General features: G+C 49.0%; 2 protein-coding genes across 2 annotated transcripts; both read right to left on the reverse strand.

The window, feature by feature from the left end:
* Positions 1-816: 816 nt before the first annotated feature.
* Positions 817-4608, reverse strand: LOC141936563 (keratin, type II cytoskeletal 6C-like). Its single transcript, XM_074853625.1, has 9 exons — positions 4009-4608; positions 3032-3246; positions 2772-2832; positions 2507-2602; positions 2208-2372; positions 1987-2112; positions 1562-1782; positions 1225-1259; positions 817-1118 (listed from the first exon to the last, which is right to left on the reverse strand). Exons 1-9 carry the CDS (start codon positions 4606-4608, stop codon positions 817-819), a joined length of 1821 nt encoding a protein of 606 aa, XP_074709726.1.
* Positions 4609-10157: 5549 nt separating this feature from the next.
* On the reverse strand, positions 10158-14450 carry LOC141936562 (keratin, type II cytoskeletal cochleal-like). Its single transcript, XM_074853624.1, has 9 exons — positions 13815-14450; positions 12978-13192; positions 12715-12775; positions 12387-12482; positions 12049-12213; positions 11502-11627; positions 11078-11298; positions 10626-10660; positions 10158-10519 (listed from the first exon to the last, which is right to left on the reverse strand). The coding sequence occupies exons 1-9, from the start codon at positions 14448-14450 to the stop codon at positions 10158-10160; spliced, it is 1917 nt and encodes a 638-aa protein (XP_074709725.1).
* Between the last annotated feature and the right edge of the window lie 1486 nt (positions 14451-15936).

A 15936-nucleotide genomic window follows, 5' to 3' on the forward strand; every position in this document is an offset into this window, starting at 1 on the left:
GGAAGTAGGGCCTACCACAAACAGAAGAGGAAGGGAAGTGGGGACAGTACATCTTGTTCCATGTCACAGGGGGCCTGGCACTGAAGAGCAAGATTTGTTCTCCTTAGAAAAAGTCCACGTGAGTGTAAGGTGTTACCAGGTGTCACAGGGAGCAAGGACAAGTGGAACTGGAAGCCACAACTCCAGAGCGAGCTCCTGCTTACAGCACACCTGGGGCTACCAGGTGAGCAAAGCTGCCCAGGAGCTCCACCCCGGGGCCGTTAATCCCTCTGGCCACCTGCCAAGAAGATGCTCCCTCCCCAGCTCTGCCAAGGGACGAGTTCCACTTGCCCCACATCTGCCCTGGCCCCAAAGGCTAGTGAATGGAAGCAGTGGATATACTGCATGCAGAAGCACCCCAGGGACACGGCCATCGAGGAACAAACATGAGGACAGAGGAAGAAAGAGCAGTTTTATACACGTTTGCCACAAGGCAGCCAGAAATGTACAACACAGCAAGAAAGGCAGAGCGTTTCCCTCCTGTAAATCAGCTCTCCGTGCTGGGTACCCACAGGAGAGACTTTTCTTTGCTCGGAGAGTTATTTCATCGCTGGGCTTGGGGCTAACGAGCAGCTCAACAGGGCTGTTGGCGGGACGTGGCGCTGCCACGAGTCTCCCTTGATGGGACCGAGCCAGGTAGATGAGCTGGTACATGGTGGGCCGTGAGGGACACAGTTCATTTCATTGCAGGACGCTGGAGCTGGATTTAAGGAGGCTGGGCTGCTGCCGGGAGGAGATAGGAGATGTTTCTTTCCTTTTTCAATCTGGCTTTGGGGCTCAGAATCTCACGCCTGAAGATTTGACGGAGGTGGTCGTGACACATCTCCGTACGGAGGACGATCCCCCACCGGAGCTGAAGTTGCCACCGCCAGAGCCGCACATCCTTCCACTTCCAGAAGAGAAGCCGCCGCTGTACATTCCTCCTCCCATTCCACAGCTGCCGCCCATGCTTCCTCCTCCAAAGCTGCCTCCTACTCCACATACGCCTCCTCCCATTCCTCCTCCCATGCCGCTGCCGCCTCCAAAGCCTCCTCCCATGCCTCCTCTGCCTCCAGAGATGGTGCTCCTGCCTACCACAGCTGCAAGAGAAGCACAGGTTACACACGCATTGCCCGCTGGCAGGCTGTATCTCCAAAAGGAGCTGGTCTGCTGCTGCTTCACAGGGAGACAAATGCGGATACTTACAGACGTTGACATTGGACATGCCATCTTTGCACAGCCTGCAAAGGGAAAGCAGAACCAGTTAATCCTGTGGGAACTGCACATTTCTTCAGCTAAGAACTTCCCTTTTTTTACAGAGTATATATTCCTTATTCTTTCAGAAATTCTCAATTATTTTTTCAAAACAAATGGCAACCTTGACCTTAACGTTCTTACAAGAAATATGGAAAACATACTTAAGGTTAAGAATTAGAGTGTGAGAGATATGAAATTTATTTTTAGAGTGCATGCAAAGATTTTACCCGAACATCATATAATCTGTAGAGAATTTAGTCAAATCAATACAAAGAAAGAGAGGTACCTGTTCTCCTCTCCCTCCAGCAGCTTCCTGTACATGGCAATCTCAACATCCAGAGCAATCTTGATGTTCAGCAGCTCCTGGTACTCCTTCAGCAAGCGAGCCAGCTCCTCCTTGTCTTTCTGCAGGGCACTTTCCAGCTCTTCCAGCTTTATCCTGGCATCCTTGAGGGCCATCTCACCCCGCTCCTCGGCCTCAGCAATAGCTGCCTGAAGCTGATGGTTCTGAGGAAAAAAAGAAAAGCAGTTTCTCAGTCCCCCTCTGCACACCCTCCACTGGAGCAGCCCTCAGGGCACAGACTGCATGGAAAATAGACAGGAACCATCAATCCTCTCCAAAAGACCTGAATTTCATTCCCTCACAACCACCCAGCTCACTTGTGATCCAGCCTGATGCCGTTACCCAACAAGATGCTGAGGAACCCCTACCTGCTTCTTCACATTCTCAATCTCAGCCCGCAGCCGCTGGACATTCCTGGTCAACTCCTGGATCTCTATCTTTGTGTTGCGGAGGCTGTCCCCGTGTCTTCCAGCGGTGTTCTGCAGCTCTTCATACTGACAGTACGGAGACAAAGCAACCCATCAGTGACACAACCTACCAAGGGCTGTGGCAAGGGAGCAGAGACTGTTGCAGACGCTTCCCAACTCACCCGGCTCTGGTACCAAGCCTCAGCTTCAGCCCGGCTGTTCTGAGCAATCTGCTCGTACTGACGCCTGACCTCCTCGATGATGCTGTCCAGATCCAGGTGCCGGTTGTTGTCCATGGACACCACCACAGACAGGTCCCGGCTGATTGTCTGCATCTGAGCCAGTTCCTGCAATCAAGACAGGCAGCCCAAGTGATTCTCAAGCCTAAATCCACATGGGCAGCCAGTCCAACCCCAGTGTCTTTGGCCACCACACACTCCATTGCAACTCCAGCCAGCCCAGCGGAAGGCAGAGCTCTTACCTCCTCGTAGATGCACCTCAGGAAGTTGATTTCATCGGTCAGAGCTCCCACCTTGGCTTCCAGCTCTACTTTGGTCATGTAGGCACAGTCCACATCCTAGAGGAAAGATCCCACAGAGAGACAACGGCTTCATCCCAACCCAGAAGAGCCGTTGGCAGCCAATGCCTCTCCTGTTGGAAGCTGCCCGTCCTGGTGCTGCCTCCTTCCAACGCCTTTGCAGCCTGTCCCCCCACACCCCCTCCCTCCCGGTGCCTCTCTGACTCACCTTCTTGAGCACCACAAACTCATTCTCAGCAGCGGTGCGCCTGTTGATTTCTTCTTCGTACCTGGTGAAGGGGACAAGACAGGATGAGTCTCCTTGACTGCTCATCCGCCAACCGGTGGAACCCCCCTTCCCTCCACGGCAACCTTGCTCCCATTTCTGCAGAGATCCACAGCAGGCAGAAGACAGTGTGGGAATCTCCCAGCTGCCTTAGCTCTCCTGCCTTGCCGCTCATTTCCTCCTCAGCCTGTCACTGCACTCACTTGGTTTTGTACTCCTCCACGTATTGCCGCATGTTCTGCAGCTCCGACTCCAGCTGTCCCCTCTGTCCCAGCAGAGACTCTAGCCTCCTCCTCAGGTTCTGGATGTAGTTTTCAAAGATGACATCCAGGTTCTTCCTTGGCCCCGAAGGTCCTTGCTGTTGGAGGAGCTCCCACTTGGTGGAGAGGACCTTGTTCTGTTGCTCCAGGAAGCGGACCTGAAAGCCCACAAAGGGGTGTGTGAGGGATTTACCCAGGGAGACATCGCACTGCTCAAACCTCTGCTTATTTGGGAGCCCAAGGGAATCATTTCCCTAATGCCCAGCTACGGATCATTCCAACATCCAAGCTCCTAAAGTACATTACAGGCATTATCAATTTTTGAATCATTCTGTACTTCTCACTTTGGGACAAAAAGATGTTGCGAATAGCCAGCTGCATCCCTATTTTCCATAGCATCACGTTTGGACGTTGCTGTCATCTTTGCAATGACAAAGTCAAGAAATCGTCTAACTGCACATAAATTCTCTTACGAGAGATTCCATATTTCTTTGGCTTCTCTTTGCAATTAAAATAATCCAAGAGCGGTGGAAAGGTCTTTAACACTCTTAAGTTTATAGAATCAGTTCCTTGAAAAGAAAGTTTTGTCAAAAAGCAAAGCACAAAAATGAGAACTCAGGATAACTAAATATACAATGATGACTTTATGCTGAATCACTAGAAATTAGGCTGAAGAGATGACTAGGCAAGAGAATCTACAGAACGTCCTGCAGATGTTCTCTTTAATCTTCCATTAGCATGAAAACCTTGTCTCTTGTTCGCTGTTACTTAATAAGACCTTAATAATAACTTGCTGCTGAGGCATCAGGCTCGCAAACTTTAACAAGTACTTGTCGGTAAGAAAAAAAATTCCCTTTCCACACCACAAGAAAGTTGTTTAAAATGCCCACCTCCAAACAAGCACGGTCCTAAATTCTCACCTTATCGATGAAGGAAGCGAACTGATTGTTAAGGGTCTTAATCTGCTCCTTCTCCTGGTTTTTCACTTGCTGGATTTGGGGATCAATCTCAACATGGACCGGTCGCAGGAGAGTTGGGTCAACTTGCACCGGTTGGATGCCTCCAGGGAAGCCAGGACCACCAAAGCCACCCATTCCTCCACCGCCCATTCCTCCACCGCCCATTCCTCCACCAAAGCCACCCATTCCTCCACCACCCATTCCTCCACCAAAGCCACCCATTCCTCCACTGCCCATTCCACCACCACCCATTCCTCCACCAAAGCCACCCATTCCTCCTCCGTAGCCTCCACCAAAGCCGCCCATTCTGCCTCCGTATCCTCCACCACCGTAGCATCCACCCACAGTAATTCTTCTGCTGCCACCCATGTTATGGAGGCTTCTGCTGCTAAACCCTCCGCAATGTCCACCTCCTCCACCTCCCCGGGATGAGGAGTACGAACTGTAACTGATCCTGCTTCTGCCGCCACCTCCTCCAAAGCCACCACCGATGGCAGAGCAAGAGCTGTAGCCCTTTCTACTCCCGCCGCCGAAGCTTCTGCAGGCAGACTGCCGAGACATGGCTGTTTCTTCTAAGCAGAGTCAAAATCAAGAAGAGCAGAAAGACGAACGGAGCTGTGCTGCTGAGGGATGAGTGCAGAGAGAAGTGTGCACAGTCTTCTCTGGCTCCACAGCTTCAGGCACTCCCTTTTATCCGCTTCTGGAGGTGGGCTGGGACGACCTGGGCGTGAAGGTGGAAACCATTTTATTATTTTCATCAGCATGGTGTTGTTGACAGATTCTCAGTTGAGCTTTACCATATTTGGGCCTGCCTAGAAACACACCCTGCAATATAGAAGGGAATAAAAGAACAAGAACACTGAAACAGGTCTCAGTGACTAAGTGGACTCTTACATCTTTACAACATCTTGGAAATCAGCTTTTAGGATAATGCACTTTTCTACAGCCCCTTTTTGGATTTCCAACCTTCATCAATGGTTTCCAATAATTCCAGATTCAGATCTTTCCAATCAAAGCTCCACTGAAAGGAAAACTTTTGATGCTATCCCAGCTATAATATAGCTTTCACAATTCCTTACACACACCCTAAATCCCCTTTTTATATGTAAAATAGCCTTTGGCATTTCAGAAGTTTCCCAATCTGTAACTGGAACTCATGACACCAAAGTTTGAAGAGACTCAGCATATTCTCCTGCTAGAAAGTAAAAACATCTCCTTGGAGTGTGCGTGGTATCACTTTGAATGGGAGTGTCTTCTACCAGTGGATTAAATTCCCTCCAACCGTATCTCCCCAAATCTGTGACAACTAACTGGGACCTTGGATGACGCTGGAACAGAGTGAACGAGACAACCTGAATCGTCACGTTCCTTCTCTGTGCTCTCCTGAGGACAACGGGGTCTGACAACCTGTGGAAGAACAAATGGACACGTCGGGCAGCTGCTGTGGTGACAATGACTGGGGACAGACAGACAAGCACTATAGAAGTGGAGTGACAGATGAACAGTTCGAGGTGGTGAGGGGTTCCTCCTGCTCAGATGAATGTTGCTGACCTCCTGTTTACCTGATTGTTTCCAATTATGAGAAAACTGAAGTGGAAAATTTGTTGAGAAATGGAGCTGTTACAACTTCTAAGGCATAGTATACCCTCTCGATTTCAAATATTCTGTTGGGAAAGGAACATATTTTAGAAATGTATTATGTAGGATGCCTCTGAAATAAAGAAGCCCTTTTTTGGATTGCATGTAAATGAAGTTTTAAATAATTACTCATGAGGTTCCAGATTACGATAAAAAAAATATACAATGATACTGACGTGCAGTGTTGGGACTAAACTAGGTTATAGGTGCTGGTTAAAAGGAAACAGAGGTCTGTAAATACAATTGTAAATGCATTCTGAAGGCATTATCTGTCTGAATATTATCAATCAAATATATGTTTAAGTTAATGAGTGAAATATACAATGACTTTTCACTTTTTCCTGCTAGATAACAGCCAGCACAAGTAATCAAAAAGTGACAGAGAAAATATACGTTACAGCCCTTCAAAAGATTTAAAACAATAATGGCCATGAATTTAAGGTCATTCAGGAGAGCTAAGTGTGAATATATACATTCATAAGGAATTTTCAGAATCTGCTATAAGACTTGTGCAACTAAATGTTGTTTGAAAGTATCACCAGGGATCAGCCTTCAGCCACAGACACTTCAAAGCCTTTGAAAAACCACCCCAGAGAATCACTTGCAAAAGCCACCAGAGGAAGCAGAAACATAAATGCCGATGCCTGTCGCTGAGCTGGAGGCTGCTGGACACCACAGTCTCTTCACAGAAGAGGGTGTAGGGGAGTGGAGATCGTTACCCTTGAGGGACACAAGTAATGGTTGGCCAGGGGTTATCCCACCCTTGAAGGACACAAGTAATCATTGGCCAGGGGTTATCCCACCCTTGAAGGACACAAGGAATGGTTGGCCAAGGGTTATCCCACCCTTGAAGGACACAAGGAATGATTGGCCAAGGGTTATCCCACCCTTGAAGGACACAAGGAATGGTTGGCCAGGGGTTATCCCACCCTTGAAGGACACAAGGAATGGTTGGCCAGGGGTTATCCCACCCTTGAAGGACACAAGGAATGGTTGGCCAAGGGTTATCCCACCCTTGAAGGACACAAGGAATGATTGGCCAAGGGTTATCCCACCCTTGAAGGACACAAGGAATGGTTGGCCAGGGGTTATCCCACCCTTGAAGGACACAAGGAATGGTTGGCCAAGGGTTATCCAGATGTGCGTGGCCTGCCGTATGCAGCAGGCTGCAGCTGGAGGATGGGCAGGGAGGGGACATTTTCCCTTTCAAAAGCAGCTTGAATGAAGAGGGTCTTCCTTCTCAGTTGTTATCCCCAAAATGGAGAGTTAAGTGTTTGTCCTGGTTTCGGCTGGGAGAGAGCTGATTTCCTCCCCAGTAGCTGGTGCAGTGCTGGAGTTTGGATTCAGTGTGAGAATAACGTCGATAACACCCCGATGTTTTAGTTATTGCTAAGTAGCACTTATCCTAAATTAAGAATTTTTCAGTTTCCCATGCTGTGCCAGGTGTAGAAGAAGTTGGGAGGGAGCATGGCCAGGACAGTTGACCCAAACTAGCCAAAGGGCTGTTCCGTACCACAGGACATCACGCTCAGAACAGAAGCTGGGGGGGGTTGGCCGGGAAGCGTGGATCGCTCCTCAGGAACGGTCAGGGGGTGGCGAGCAGTTGCATGGTGCATCACTTAACTTTTCTTGGGGTTTATTTCTCTCTTTTATTTTGTTATAATCCTTTTCATTGCTGTTATTATTATTAACATTATTAATATATTGTATTGTGTTTCAGTTATTAAACTGTTCTTATCTCAACCTATGAGTTTTCCTTTTTTTTCCAATTCCCCTCCCCAGCCCACTGGTGGGGGAGGAGTGGGTGAGCAGCTGTGTGGTGTTTAGGTGCCGGCTGGGGTTAAACCACAACCGAGCTCCAGATCGTTCTGCAGTCCAGTGCACACCCTCGTGATGAGCAGACCCGGGCAGGTGTGGGGTAGCTCAGCTTTTAGTTAGAAAAAACAAATCATCTCTTCTCATGGCCTCCCTCCAGGTTACCAAACGCACAGTAGCCACCTCTCTCGGTCGGCAGCGTGACTTGGTTGTAACATCCCACATGGCAGCTCCGCAACAAGGGGGAAGATCTGTTAAGTCAGCCAAATGCCTGGATGCTGACCACATTCAGCTCTCACAGATAAGACGCCCAGATTGAGTCACTCTGACGTCTTCAGACAAGATGTGCAGATTATACCAAACCTGGAGTCACTTCAGCCTCCTCCGAGTAGGACTCAATACCAAGCCGAGGCTCCAGCCGTTCCTTCAGATCTCTTACACAAGGAGTCGTACACAGTAAAATCATCAACACCGGGCAAAGTGTAAACGCTGCAGAAAACATAGATGGCGACCAAGCCAGGCTGCAGCTTCGGATCTCACACAGCAAAGAGAATCTGGCAGCATAGAGGAGGATGTTGCAATGATTCCTCACAACAATGCGTCTACAACGCCGTGTTTCAGATCTTAAAGCTGAGAAGAAACATAGTCTTAAAATTAAAGTGAAAATAGGTGACTCTTTCCACAAGCCAAACCCCAAAGAACTCTTGGCACAGCCCCAGCCTCGCAGAGGCATTGCCTTCTCATCGTCTTCTGTTTGGGCCAAACCCGGCCACGTTCCCCAGCTCTAGCGCACTTCTGCTGGGCTTCAAAGCAACCAGAAGACCCTCTTCCAAGAGCCCTGCAACCATTCCCCACCACCTTGATGGGCCTCTTCTGAGGTCTGCATCTTCCTGACCTGCTGCGGGGACACTGGAAGCTCACAGCAGGTTGTTGTGGGACTCCTGAGCCACTACTGAAAGCGGTTTCTGTCTCTTTGATCTCTTCGTGTGGTGGAGCAACTGGAGCACAGCGCAGATCAAACACACCAGCATTCCTCTGCCAGTGCCCCCTCCTCGAGCTAGACCAAATCTCTCCCTCTTGCTCTCAGTGTACAGGAGACACACTGGGGGAATTAATCGACCTTCCAGGGAGCTGACGGGTACCTGAGCCCAGGGCTTTGGGATGAATCACGCCTTCCCAGCCCTTCGTGTTCCCACTTGTGGTGCATGAAGAGGGGGATGAGTTAGTGGTTCTCAGGCACTCCTGGTGCTCGTAGGGTGCCGAGCTGCGCAGCCTGCCTGGCCACAGCCGACTTGTACTCCAGCGGGTAGGTGCTTGGCCAACGGCCATACCCATGCGTACGGGCAGTTGTAAACCTGCCCTCCCACCGCTGTCCACAGACGACTGCGATCTTCTTCCCCTAACACATACCCTGCTCCACCAGGAGAGGGACAGAAGAGAATGTCAGGGGAGGCTGCTCAATAGCTTTGGCTGCTACAATGGCTGAGCCATGAATGCCAGGACATTACTCCCGTCTCAGCTGAATTGCTGCACATTCTGCGAGTGGAGCATCCAGAGCCCCACCACTCTAGATATGGGCTTGTGTTTTCAGGCACTACAATGACTCAGAAGAGTCAAGAGGCATCACCCATACTTGGACACTTGTCCAGCTCTCTCTGCACACCCCTCCAGTCCCCTCAAAGCACAGTCACAACACAGTCAAAAGAAGAACAACCCACACCGTCCCACCAAGCTGCTTCTCCAACAACATAAAACACCTTGCATAGAAGTGCCCTCCAGAGTAATGACACAAGGACATCATGAATGTTCTCTGCAATTTATTGAGAATGCTAAATTCCCAAGGAACTAGGGCCTACCACAAACAGAAGAGGAAGGGAAGTGGGGACAGTACATCTTGTTCCATGTCACAGGGGGCCTGGCACTGAAGAGCAAGATTTGTTCTCCTTAGAAAAAGTCCACGTGAGTGTAAGGTGTTACCAGGTGTCACAGGGAGCAAGGACAAGTGGAACTGGAAGCCACAACTCCAGAGAGAGCTCCTGCTTACAGCACACCTGGAGCTACCAGGTGAGCAAAGCTGCCCAGGAGCTCCACCCCGGGGCCGTTAATCCCTCTGGCCACCAGCCAAGAAGATGCTCCCTCCCCAGCTCTGCCAAGGGACGAGTTCCACTTGCCCCACATCTGCCCTGGCCCCAAAGGCTAGTGAATGGAAGCAGTGGATATACTGCATGCAGAAGCACCCCAGGGACACGGCCATCGAGGAACAAACATGAGGACAGAGGAAGAAAGAGCAGTTTTATACACGTTTGCCACAAGGCAGCCAGAAATGTACAACACAGCAAGAAAGGCAGAGCGTTTCCCTCCTGTAAATCAGCTCTCCGTGCTGGGTACCCACAGGAGAGACTTTTCTTTGCTCGGAGAGTTATTTCATCGCTGGGCTTGGGGCTAACGAGCAGCTCAACAGGGCTGTTGGCGGGACGTGGCGCTGCCACGAGTCTCCCTTGATGGGACCGAGCCAGGTAGATGAGCTGGTACATGGTGGGCCGTGAGGGACACAGTTCATTTCATTGCAGGACGCTGGAGCTGGATTTAAGGAGGCTGGGCTGCTGCCGGGAGGAGATAGGAGATGTTTCTTTCCTTTTTCAATCTGGCTTTGGGGCTCAGAATCTCACGCCTGAAGATTTGACGGAGGTGGTCGTGACACATCTCCGTACAGAGGACGATCCCCCACCGGAGCTGAAGTTGCCACCGCCAGAGCCGCACATCCTTCCACTTCCAGAAGAGAAGCCGCCGCTGTACATTCCTCCTCCCATTCCACAGCTGCCGCCCATGCTTCCTCCTCCAAAGCTGCCTCCTACTCCACATACGCCTCCTCCCATTCCTCCTCCCATGCCGCTGCCGCCTCCGAAGCCTCCTCCCATGCCGCTGCCGCCTCCAAAGCCTCCTCCCATGCCGCTGCCGCCTCCGAAGCCTCCTCCCATGCCTCCTCTGCCTCCAGAGATGGTGCTCCTGCCTACCACAGCTGCAAGAGAAGCACAGGTTACACACGCATTGCCCGCTGGCAGGCTGTATCTCCAAAAGGAGCTGGTCTGCTGCTGCTTCACAGGGAGACAAATGCAGATACTTACAGACGTTGACGTTGGACATGCCATCATTGCACAGCCTGCAAAGGGAAATTGGTACATTTTAATTACCCAACAAAAGCGACATTGTAAAAACAGAACTGTATTTTAATTATCAAACCATTTTCCTGTTTCTTCTTTATCAGCAGCTTCCGTATCACTAAGATATCTAAGGGGGGAGGGCATTGACAATTCCTCTTTACCATAACGTTCTTTCAGATTTGACGTTCATTAAAGTGTTTGCACATAACAGAAACGAAATGTTAGTTATACCACCTGTAGCGACCAGGCTCTGCCAATTATCAGTCCTGACTATCCAAAATATCACCCAGAGTGCCAACCACCACATCTACCCATTTTAACCAAAAGAGCTGGTTTGAGATTACAGTTAACATCAAAACTCAAGGCGTCCAGCATCGATCGTAACAGCCCTCTCGAACCAGAGGTCAGGTGTTTACCTGTTCTCCTCTCCCTCCAGCAGCTTCCTGTACATGGCAATCTCAACATCCAGAGCAATCTTGATGTTCAGCAGCTCCTGGTACTCCTTCAGCAAGCGAGCCAGCTCCTCCTTGTCTTTCTGCAGGGCACTTTCCAGCTCTTCCAGCTTTATCCTGGCATCCTTGAGGGCCATCTCACCCCGCTCCTCAGCCTCAGCAATAGCTGCCTGAAGTTGCTGGTTCTGAGGAAAAAAAAAAAGGGCACGTTCTCAGATCTCATTTTGACAATTAACATCCGCCCTCAAACCCCCAGTGGAGAAGTCAAGAAAAATAAAAGGAAACATCTACATGAAGTAAACAAGGGCTGGTTGAAGAAACCATTTCTGCCCCACACGTGGTCATTTCTGATTCAACCTGATGCCATGTGACAATAGCCAAACCCTACCTGCTTCTTCACGTTCTCAATCTCAGCTCGCAGCCTCTGAATGTTCCTGGTCAACTCTTGGATCTCTATCTTGGTGTTGCGTAGGCTGTCCCCATGCCTTCCAGCAGTGCTCTGCAGCTGTTCGTACTGATGGCACCAAGACAAAGCAAACCTTCAGAGATACATTCCTGACGCCTCGGCAAGATTTGTCAACAGTTTCATAGCTCACATGTTGCTACAAGGACCTACCACGTTGGTCATGGATGCCCAGCTCAATATAAAAGATGAGTCTGAGACTCAATTATTGGTTTTGAACTTTGAAATAGGGCTTAGTGACTAATAAGCATCCCTCGGCTTCTGACAAGCTACTTTGGGCAGGCATTTTCTAGTTAAAATACATTTTTGGCCATCTTTATTGAGAGGCTTGTACCGTGCACCAAAAGCAACACAATTCCTCTTGAGACTTCCTTGCATGAGGTCTAGCACTGTTAGCTTGAAGAGATGTCTCACATGGTCATAAATTATCTGTGAACTCTAGCCGAGGTTCCTTAATTGCTTCCCAGCTTACCTGGCTCTGGTACCAAGCCTCAGCTTCAGCTCTGCTGCTCTGAGCAATCTGCTCGTACTGACGCCTGACCTCCTCGATGATGCTGTCCAGATCCAGGTGCCGGTTGTTGTCCATGGACACCACCACGGACAGGTCCCGGCTGATTGTCTGCATCTGAGCCAGTTCCTGCAAACAAACATGACTTAGCCTGACCATCCAAGAAGGGCAGAAAAGAGCAGCAACTCCAAGCAGCCTCTCCAGACCAAATCCACATGGGCAGCCAGTCCAACCCCAGTGTCTTTGGCCACCACACACTCCATTGCAACTCCAGCCAGCCCAGCGGAAGGCAGAGCTCTTACCTCCTCGTAGATGCACCTCAGGAAGTTGATTTCATCGGTCAGAGCTCCCACCTTGGCTTCCAGCTCTACTTTGGTCATGTAGGCACAGTCCACATCCTAGAGGAAAGATCACAGAGAATAGTTTAATTTCCTCTTGGAAATCTTTCAGGATCATGGAAATCGTCTGTGCTGAGGGTAACAATTACGATAGTGTTATTCAACTTAAAAACAAGTGACTTCAAATGTCAGCCCACAGATCCTACAATCTCTACAAATTCCCGTTGGAGTCCCCTCCGAGCACAGATAAAGGCTGATATTCAAGCAATCACCTTGTTAGCGCGTGACTCACCTTCTTGAGCACCACAAACTCGTTCTCAGCAGTCGTGCGTCTGTTGATCTCTTCCTCATACCTATAGAGAGTAAAAATACAAGCTGAGTTTCCTGAATTTTCCTGCCTAAGGCCACGCTAAACAAACTAAAAGAAAAAAACAACACAGAATATTTAGACTGAAAAAACTACATCCAGAATTGCCATAAAAACCATGTGTGTGAAGAAAAATGACTGCTAAGCTGCCTGAGTTGCTTTCTGGGTTAGACTGCCACTGCACTTACTTGGTTTTGTAATCCTCGACGTATTGCTGCATGCTCTGCAGCTCTGACTCCAGCTGTCCCCTCTGTGCCAAGATTGAGTCCAGCTGCCTCCTCAGGTTCTGGATGTAGTTTTCAAAGATGGTATCAAGGTTCTTCCTTGGCCCCGAAGGCCCTTGCTGTTGGAGGAGCTCCCACTTGGTGGAGAGGACCTTGTTCTGTTGCTCCAGGAAGCGGACCTGAAAGCCAACACATGGAGTATCCACCATCACGTGGGGAAGAGCAGCAAAAGATTCTCCTTTGCATGACAATAAGAGAACCAGTTAATATGTTTTTTCTATTTCTGTTGCTGCCTAAACTGCAAGATCAGGCGGAAATTTCTAAGTCGTATTCAAGTCAAAGGAGCTTCTGAACGTAGCACCAGCTCCAAGTACATTCCCATCACAGGCAGTGTAGAAATCTTTGATTTCTAGTCTAGATTTAAAAGCCTGAATATTTGAAAACAAAGAGAAAAAAATATATATATATATTAGTGAATACTTAAATGGGAGGGTATTTGGAAAGAGAATGGTACGGGAGGGAAAATTGGTGCCTGAAACCTAAAGATGTTTGGAGGCGTTGAGCTTGCTTGCAAGAATAACCTATTAGCTGAGCCTGGTGCAACAGGCTGGATTAAAGCCCTGAAGACACAGCTTTGATCTCCTGTGGAAGGGAGATTCTCATCTCTTCTCTAGCAGCACTTAATGAAAAGACTCTGCTCAAGCTTCTCAGCCTGCTGATATTTATCTCAAAAAGGACATTTCTGCAGAACTTGAACGTTCCCCCCAGTTTTGACCCTTAGACACAATCCCACCCTCTCACCTTGTCAATAAAAGAGGCAAATTGATTGTTAAGAGTCTTGATCTGTTCCTTCTCCTGGTTTTTGACTTGCTGGATCTGAGGATCAATCTCAACATGGACTGGCTGTAGGAGGGTTGAGTCAACCTGCACTGGCTGGATTCCAGGGCCACCTCTACCAGGGCCACCAAAGCCTGGCATGCCAAAGCCTGGTCCACCAAAGCCGCCCATTCCTCCACCGCCCATTCCTCCACCACCCATTCCTCCACCAAAGCCACCCATTCCTCCACCACCCATTCCTCCACCATAACTACCCATCCCTCCACCATAACTACCCATTCCTCCACCATAACTACCCATCCCTCCACCAAAGCTGCCCATTCCTCCTCCGTAGCCTCCACCAAAGCCGCCCATTCTGCCTCCACCACCGTAGCATCCACCCATGGAAATCCTTCCACTGCCACCCATGTTATGGAGGCTCCTGCTGGTAAACCCTCCACAACGTCCACCACCTCCAAATCCCCTGGACACAGAGAACGAGCTGTAGCTGCTCCTGCTTCTGCCGCCACCTCCTCCAAAGCCACCACCGATGGCAGAGCAAGAGCTGTAGCCCCTTCTGCTGCCGCCTCCAAAGCTTCTGCAGACAGACTGACGAGACATGGCTGTTTCTTCTAAGCAGAGTCAAAAATCGAGAAGATAAGGAAGATCAATGGAGTTGAGCTGCGAGGAGATGAGTGCAAAGAGAAGGGAAGTAAGTCCCTCTGACTGGAGGGCAGTAGATGCTCGCTTTTATCTGTTTCTGGAGGTGGGCTGGGTTTGCATGGGCGTGAAGGAGGAGACAGTTACTGTCTTCATCAGTGTGGCGTGGTTTACAGATTTTCATCTTCAATTTGCCAAACATTGACCCTACCCAGAAACACACCCTATAATGCAGGAGAAAATTAAAAAATATACAACTGTGTCTACCAAACGGTAACACTCAATGACTAAGAAGTTTTATGCTTTTGTGGTATAGTAGCAGTCTCCCTAGGATATACTAGTCTCTTTTTTTTCACCTTTCATCCATTGTGGTTGTTTCCCTGCTTAAGTTTATCTTTATTATGATCTTTCACTCCAAAGCCCCATGGCAGGCAAGTGCTGTGGTTCATGCCAAGTTGTAGCACGGCTTTCACAATTCCCAAAACACACCTATGTTACACCCTTAGTCTTCTTTTTACATGGAAAATTGCCTTTGGCTTTGAGAAGTAGTTTCTCAATCTAGAGCCAGGGCTCAGCAAATTGCATTTTGATGAGGCTCTGCATCTTTTCGATAAATAAAACCTTACCAGAAACAAGATAGCAGAGCAATGGTTGGCACTGGAAATTCATTTATTGTTGGATCAAGCTCTTACTGAAAGCAAGTCCTGGAGTCTTCACGCCAAGATAGTCTCAGCACCAGTGAAGAAATGCCACGACTATCACAGATGGGAAATCCCTTTAGGGTTTTCTGAAGGCTTCAAGACCACGCGAAGAGCCAGAAAAGACATCAGGAACCCGGCTGCTACGGTGGGAAGTGTGGACAGGAGGACAGACGGCGCTGAGAATAGACAGAGACAAGGAGGCATGCAAACTCGTGCTGCCCACATAATAAGTCCTGTAACCATTTAAATGCAATTAGCTAGGCAGAGGATGCTGGAGAGCTCAACTCATTTGTAGAGACACATAGAAATGAGGAGAACAGAGGGCACAATCACTTTCGCTTGAGGAAATGCGTGTTTTTCAGCTACCTGGCTTACTTCAGTATTTATATGCAAATAAATTTTTGGCAGACAGGCACTTGTAAGCTGTGCCGAGCCTTCCTTCAAGAACCCGGGTAGGTGTCCTTTCTGAGCTGGTTTGAAAGCGCTCACCAGATTTTAGAAAGGCAGAAGCTCTCAGAACACCCCGGTTTTGACACCACACTGAGGAAGGATTAGCTTAGGAGTTAAACTTGCAATAATAAGACTATGACCCATCGTGCACTCATCTTGCAGCAGCCTGCTTATCAAATAACAATTACGGCCTCGTTTTTAAATTTTTAAATTTTCTAATTCCTTTTTTCATTAGCCACCTAAGAAATCCTGAAGTTCAAAAATCTTTATGACTATTGAGGCATCTAACTGCGCTG

This window comes from Strix uralensis, chromosome 33 (genome assembly GCF_047716275.1).
Source record: "Strix uralensis isolate ZFMK-TIS-50842 chromosome 33, bStrUra1, whole genome shotgun sequence".
Taxonomy (NCBI): domain Eukaryota; kingdom Metazoa; phylum Chordata; class Aves; order Strigiformes; family Strigidae; genus Strix; species Strix uralensis.

Excerpts from the sequence above, each read along its gene's own strand:
- LOC141936563 (XM_074853625.1), bottom strand. The coding sequence starts at position 4,608 with ATGTCTCGGCAGTCTGCCTGCAGAAGCTTCGGCGGCGGGAGTAGAAAG. Across the intron at positions 2,603-2,771 it reads AGTTTGTGGTGCTCAAGAAG|GATGTGGACTGTGCCTACAT; the intron begins GTGAGTCAGAGA and ends TCTTTCCTCTAG. Across the intron at positions 2,113-2,207 it reads AGGCTTGGTACCAGAGCCGG|TATGAAGAGCTGCAGAACAC; the intron begins GTGAGTTGGGAA and ends CCGTACTGTCAG.
- LOC141936562 (XM_074853624.1), bottom strand. The coding sequence starts at position 14,450 with ATGTCTCGTCAGTCTGTCTGCAGAAGCTTTGGAGGCGGCAGCAGAAGG. Across the intron at positions 12,483-12,714 it reads AGTTTGTGGTGCTCAAGAAG|GATGTGGACTGTGCCTACAT; the intron begins GTGAGTCACGCG and ends TCTTTCCTCTAG. Across the intron at positions 10,520-10,625 it reads CATGTCCAACGTCAACGTCT|CTGTGGTAGGCAGGAGCACC; the intron begins GTAAGTATCTGC and ends CTTCTCTTGCAG.